Raw genomic sequence first — 7330 nt, forward strand, 5'->3', positions numbered from 1 at the left:
GGGAGACTCCACTCCCTTAGCCCATCGGTACCAAGCAAGAGAAAGGGCTTTGAAATGCAAAGCTCTACTCATCCCTGGCATAACTGTCCCACTACCCTAGCACAGTGTGATGGAAATCAACTTTCTCCTCCTTGTGCCAGGACAGAAAGCAGGACACAATTGGTACAAGAACTCCACAGAGCACAGAAACAGCTACCAAGGAGCAGGAAGCTGTGAAAACTCCCATTGGTTCACCCAATAGATTTGAGACACATCACCCTTGGAATTGCCCAATGGAATCAACAACACTAGAAAGGAGAGGGGGGCTAGATTTGATGCCCTATCCCCATCCCAATGCAGCCAGTTCCCCATATTGAAAGCACATCACCTCGATTTTTATGCACACACAGAGGCAGTAGCTGAATGCAGCCCTGATCTCAGGGGGAATCTGCAGCCCTTGTTGGAATACAGGCACATGTATAATAACAAGATAATAATGAACAATACCACCATAGGCTCTGCAAAATGACATCATTACATGGTGGGAACAGAATTCATCTCTTTCCACATCCCATCACTCAACCAGCCCTGGGATGAGCACAATCAAGACTTGGTTACCAGTTTATTCTTCACTTTCCTCAGGGCATCCTTCACCTCCCTGTTCCTCAGGCTGTAGACCATGGGGTTCAACATGGGGATGGCTACCGAATAAAATACGGAGGCTGTTTTACCCACAGCTATGGAATATGCGGAAATGGGAAGGAAACACAAGGAGAGCTGGGTGCCATGAAACATGCCCACCGCACACAAGTGGGAAGCACAGGTGGAGAAGGCTTTGTACCGGCCCTCGGCAGAGCGGATCCGCAGGATGGTGGCGATGATAAAGACATAGGAGAGGAGAATGGTCAAAAGGCTGATCGCTACAGTGTAGGACATGGAAGTAAATATCGCAATCTCAGTGCTACGGATGTCAGAGCAGGAGAGGGACAGCAGTGGCATGGAGTCACAGTAGAAATGATTGATGATGTTGGAGCGGCAGAATGACAGTCGAAATGTAAAACACGTCAGTATCAGTGAATCCACCAACCCCACAGCAAGCACCCCAGCCACCAGGAGGTTACAGCGCTGTCTGGACATGATGACCGTATAGAGCAGCGGGTTACAGATGGCCACATAACGGTCGTACGCCATCACAGCCAGCAAGAGACACTCAGTATCTACACAATGAACAAAGAAATACATTTGCACAGCACAGGCAGTGCGAGAAATGATTTTCTTCTTAGCTAAAAAAATCTGCAACATCTTAGGAACAACCAGTGAGGAATAGCAGAGATCAGAGAAAGACAAAATTTGGAGGAAAAAGTACATGGGGGTGTGGAGTCGGGAGTCAATTGTGATTAAGAAAATCATCCCCCCGTTCCCCACGACGGTGATAACATAAATTAGTAGGAACAACACAAACAGGGGGACCTGCAACTCCGGACGGTCGGTCAGTCCTGAGAGAATGAACTCGGTCGCCTCCGAGCGATTTCCCTCTTGCATCTCCTCTGAACCAAGAACAGGCAGGTTCAGGGTTGTGGGCAGGTGGATGGATCCGGGAACGTGTCCTTTCACTGTTATGAAGTAAGTGATGAAAAATGGAGGTCAGTTTTTTACTAGGTAGCAGTACGAGATCAGGGAAGGGCTTAGTTCGCAGAGCCAGATGTTCACAGCTGGACTTTGCTCTTGTTTGATCAATTTCACACACTGTACACATACAAAGACACACAGCTTAATCATCCCCCTACACACACAAACGCTCCTGTTCTCTATTCTGAGCAGCAAAAGCGACTTGTAAGTTTATTGTGGGAGAATGAGGGTGAAACCATCTCGCTGTGTCTAGACTGGCCAGTTTTTCTGGAAAATCAGCCGCTTTTCCGGAAAAACTTGCCAGCTGTCTACACTGTCCGCTTGAATTTCCACAAAAGCACTGACTTCCTACTGTAAGAAATCAGTGCTTTTTGTGGAAATACTATGCTGCTCCCATTCGAGCAAAAGTCCCTTTTGCGCAAAGCTTTTGTGCAAAAGGTCCAGTGTAAACAGCTGAGATTTGTTTGCTGCAAAAAAGCCCCGATTGCGAAAATGGCGATTGGGGCTTTTTTGCTCAAAGGCACGTCTAGATTGGCACAGACGCTTTTCCGCAAAAATGTTTTTGCGGAAAAGCGTCCGTGCCAATTTAGACGCCCTTTTCCAAAAATGCTTTTAATGGAAAACTTTTCTGTTAAAAGCATTTCTGGAAAATCATGCCAGTCTAGACATAGCCTCCATGTCTAACGAGATCCTTGCTTAGCTCAAGAAGGGCTGAGAGTAAACGAGTGTCCATCTCTCCACCCTCCGTGGCAAGGGGAGCTCTGTGGCTTGGCATGTCCGTTTGGGGCGGGACTTGCTCACTGTGATAATGAAGCTCTTTGGCATCTGATAACGGCATTTACATTACTCGGAATAAACCCGCTGAGATGTAAAGACAGGAAGGCACCAGCTTCTGTGACTAACTAGTGGCCTATTTTTCCAAGCAAATTTCTCATCCTTTAACTCAATAGGCAGGAGCTGGGACTTCTGTCAGAGACACTGTCCATGTTGGTGTGTGATTCTGACCCAGACAACAGCACGTACCTGCAGACAACAGAGAGAGACGTGGCGGCGTTTCTCCATTCATAGAAACTGACACGTTGGTGCAATTGGGAGGTTTTATTCTGAGATCTGTGATCTATGGGACAAGATCCCTGGAGCCAGTGGGAATACCTGAGGTCAGAGAGACACAAAAACAAATTAATGAGCTCAGTGAATCCCAGCCATGGGACTGATACCCTGGGGATTAATTTGGTGCCTTTTTTCCTCCTGCGGCAGTAAGTGATGCAATTTGTATCAGAGTTGCAGAGTCCAAACCTGAGGGATATTTCATTCTGCACTTGTCACTGCAAACCGGGTCCTGTGTAGAGCTGAGCCAGAAAGGGTGTGTTTGTTGAGACTCACATTTTTCAGCTGAAAACTTAACATTTCAACTCAGAAACAAAACACACGGAGGTGCCCCAAGTACCACATCCCACTTTCTCTGCTCTGGGCCAGGCTGGTATCCATCCCTCTGATGCGTTATGGTCTGTGCTCCTACCATACTGCCCTGGATTATCCCTGGAATTCCTGTTCTTACCAAACTGTGTGGGATTTGCTGTTGTGGTGGGAAAGAATTCCATGGAAATCTAACCGAAATGAAAATCCAACTTCGCACTTTAAAAAAATCTTATCAAGAAAAACTTTTGAGCTGGCTTGTGCGCCAGGTTTGGAAACAAAAGAACAAAAAGGCCCATCTCCATGTATGGTCGGCCTGACTTCCAGTTTCCCGGGGGCAAGGACTGGTGCTCAGGCTGTGCATGATGCTGGAGATTTGAGGGAGCGTGCTTCCCCAGTGATAGGGTGGTACTAGGTAGAATCCCCTTATTGGAAACCTATGGCCTTCCCACACACTTGCCAACAGGAAAGAGCAAAGACGTCCTCCAGACAAGCAAGAGATGCTGCTTCTGCTGCCACCAATTAGAGTCCAATAAGCCGGTGTAAAGAACCTGCTGTACAAGGGCCTGACAGTTTCTCTCAGAGCCCCAGGGAGGGACTGGGGAGGCAGCAGTACCTCGGACAGCTCCGAGTGGGGCTGGTTTCCAGACCGAGCTGAAGTCCAGGTTCCATGGCTGAAGATCGGACTTCTTGGGCTATGGTGATTTGGAGAACTCTGGACACAGTGTGGTGAAGACTTTATTTCAAAGCCCTGACAGAGGACAAGGAGAGGGCATCTTCTGATGATGAATAAGGATTGCCTCATGTAGGGTATGTCTACACTACCCTCCTAGTTCGAACTAGCGGGGTAATGTAGGCATACCGCACTTGCAAATGAAGCCCGGGATTTGAATTTCCCGGGCTTCATTTGCATAAGCCGGGCGCCGCCATTTTTAAATCCCAGCTAGTTCGAACCCCGGGCCGCGCGGCTACACGCGGCACGGAGTAGCTAGTTCGGATTAGGCTTCCTAATCCAAACTAGCTGTACTCCTCATTCCATTTCACAGATCTGAACCTTGAAGTTCTCTGAACACCTGCTCATCAGAGCCTAGAATATTTTCCCAGTAGATGAAATAGCAGGAACACGGGGATGTTGGCCAGCATGTGACTTTTTTGTGTTTATTTTTCTTCCAGAAGCAACACCCCAACCGTGAGAGCTTGGCATTCAGTTCAATGGAGACTGCCAAAGAGGATGCCCACAAGCAATGTGCTCTCATAGAAGTTTCATATTTATTCCTTCTTGTTTTGTAGTTCCCTTAACCTATAATACTGGCCATTCTGAGGTTCGGCATCTTTCCACCTTAGGTGCATAAAAAGCACACCAGGCAAACAGAAGAGAGCGATAGCTGGGGTGCCTCACTTTCTCTCAACACAAAGCACTGAGCACTTGCAAGGCACATCACATAGATGAATATAACTGTGCAGGAGTTACAGGTACCTTCGTAAGCCAGCAACCCCTTAGTGCCTACTGGCAGAGTCCAATGGCAGGTGAAGCAAAACCTGCCAGACCTGACACACTCACTGCACCCAATGTGTAGCTGGGATGGGTATTAATCTGCAAAGAAAAATGTGGAAGGACTCAAATAGACCTGACACATTCACTGAACGTCATGTGTAGCCGGCCTTCACAAAGCCTGGTGTGACGGAACCATGATGGAGCTCTGGCCAGGCACCAATAACATGCTCATACGTGAAAGCAAATTGTCCAACCCAAACAAACGTTGGTTTCCCTTGGGAGGCTGGCAGGCCACAAGCCAGTTGGATCAAAGCTGAACGCAGCTAAATACAAAGCTGGAACCTGTCTGGTTCTCCCATGTGTTGCTAAGGTTCAAAGAGATATTAGATTTATATGCATGGTGGGGAGGGCAAGAAGGGGCCCTTCCTCAGAGCACGGCTATTCAAAAAGGCTCTGAGCTCTCAGCTCCCAAGTTACATGTAACAGAAAATAGAGGTACTTGTCAATTGTAGGACCGGTGCTAGTGAGGCTAATTAAGTGGTCTGGAATTGTCCCTTCCTTCCCTTTTCATAGAATCATAAAATCATAGAACACTAGGACTGGAAGGGACCTCGAGAGTCATCGAGTCCAGTCCCCTGCCCCCATGGCAGGACCAAATACTTTCTAGACCATCCCCGATAGACATTTATCTAACCTGCTCTTAAATATCTCCAGAGATGGGGATTCCACAACCTCCCTGGGCAATTAATTCCAGTGTTTGACCACCCTGACAGTTAGGAACTTTTTCCTAATGTCCAACCTAAACCTCCTTTGCTGCAGTTTAAGCCCATTGCTTCTTGTTCTATCCACAGAGGCCAAGATGAACAAGTTTTCTCCCTCCTCCTTAGACACCCTTTTTGATATCTGAAAACTGCTATCGTGTCCCCCCTCAATCTTCTCTGTTCTAAACTAAACAAACCCAATTCCTTTGGCCTTCCCTCATAGGTCATGTTCTCTAGACCTTTAATCATTCTTGTTGCTCTTCTCTGGACCCTCTCCAATTTCTCCACATCTTTCTTGAAATGCGGTGCCCAGAACTGAACACAATACTCCAACTGAGGCCTAACCAGAGACGAGTACAGCGGAAGAATGACTTCTCCCGTCTTGCTCACAACACAGCTGTTAATACGTCCCAGAATCATGTTTGCTTTCTTTGCAACAGCATCACACTGCTGACTCAAATTCAACTTGTGGTCCACTAAAACCCCTAGATCCCTTTCTGTCGTACTCCTTCCCAGACAGTTGCTTCCCATTCTCTATGTGTGAAACTGATTGTTCCTTCCTAAGTGGAGCACTTCATCCTATTTATCTCAGACCATTTCTCCAATTTTTCCAGGTCATTTTGAATTATGTCCCTATCCTCCAGAGCAGTCGCAATCCCTCCCAGCTTGGTATCATCTGCAAACTTAATAAACGTACTTTCTATACAATACCTAAATCTTTGATGAAGATATTGAAGAGAGCTGGTCCCAAAACAGACCCCTGCGGAGCCCCACTTGTTATACCTTTCCAGCAGGATTGTGAACCATTAATATCTACTCTCTGAGTATGGTTATACAGCCATTTATGCACTCACCTTATAGTAGGCCCATCAAAGTTGTATTTACGTAGTTTATTGATTAGAATATGATGTGAGACCATATGATATGCCTTCTAAAGTCTAGGTATACCACATCGACCACTTCTCCCTTATCCGCAACACTCCTTATCCTATTAAAGAAAGCTATCAGATTGGTTTGACAGGATTTGTTCTTTACAAATCCATGCTGGCCATGCCACTTTCCAAGTGTTTACAGATGATTTATTTAATTACTTGCTCCATTATCTTCCCTGGCACAGAAGTTAAACTAACTGGTCTGTAATTTCCTGGGTTTTCTTGTTTTCCTTTTTATAGATGGGCACTATATTTGCCCTTTTCCAGTCTTCTGGACTCTCTCCTGTCACCCATGATTTTCCAAAGCTAGCTAGAGATAGATAGAGGCCCAGATACCTCCTCTATCAGCTCCTTGAGTATTCTTCCATGCATTTCATCAGGCCCTGATGACTTGCAGGCATGTAAATTTTCTAAGTGATTTTTAACTTGTTCTTTTTTATTTTATCTTCTAAACCTCCCCCCTTCCCACTAGCATTCACTATGTTAGGTATTCCTTCAGGTTTCTCGGTGAAGATGGAAACAAAGAAGTCATTGAGCCTCTTTGCCAAGTTTCCTGTTACTGTTCTCCCTTCTCAGTGACCAGTGGGCCTACCCTCTCTTTGGTCTTCCTCTTGCTTCTAATGTATTTATAAAAAGTCGTCTTGTTTCCCTTTATTCCTGTAGCTAGTTTGAGCTCATTTTGTGCCTTTGCCTGTCTAATCTTGCCCCTGCATTCCTGTATTGTTTGCCTATATTCATCCTTTGTAATTTGTCCTTCCTTCCATTTTTATATGATTCCTTTTTTTTTTTTTTACATCATGCAAGATCTCGGGGTTAAGCCAGGGTGGTCTTTTGCCATATTTTGTGTCTTTCCAACACATTTTGTATCTTTGGGCCATTAACAATGTCCCTTTGAAAAACTGCGAACTCTCCTCAGTTGTTCGTTCCCTAAGTCTCAATTCCCATGATGTAAAAATGCAGTTGTTAGAGGTAGCGGGCACTGGTTGTAGCAGGTGATACCCAGTTAATGACTTTGATCAAGCCCAGGGAACCAGGGTTAGATCTGCAGATGAATGTCAATCCCTCACTCTCTCTCTGTGATCGGCTTCTGAAATGGATGTAGAAAAATCCCTATTTCC

At 46.0% G+C, this 7330-nt stretch overlaps 1 protein-coding gene across 1 annotated transcript; it reads right to left on the minus strand.

Annotated features, from left to right (window-relative positions):
- Positions 1-582: 582 nt before the first annotated feature.
- On the minus strand, positions 583-1521 carry LOC142829034 (olfactory receptor 8G50-like). The gene has a single exon (XM_075926101.2). It carries the CDS (start codon positions 1519-1521, stop codon positions 583-585), a length of 939 nt encoding a protein of 312 aa, XP_075782216.1.
- Between the last annotated feature and the right edge of the window lie 5809 nt (positions 1522-7330).

Source organism: Pelodiscus sinensis, chromosome 5 (assembly GCF_052426305.1).
Source record: "Pelodiscus sinensis isolate ZL-2025 chromosome 5, ASM5242630v1, whole genome shotgun sequence".
NCBI classification, from domain to species: domain Eukaryota; kingdom Metazoa; phylum Chordata; order Testudines; family Trionychidae; genus Pelodiscus; species Pelodiscus sinensis.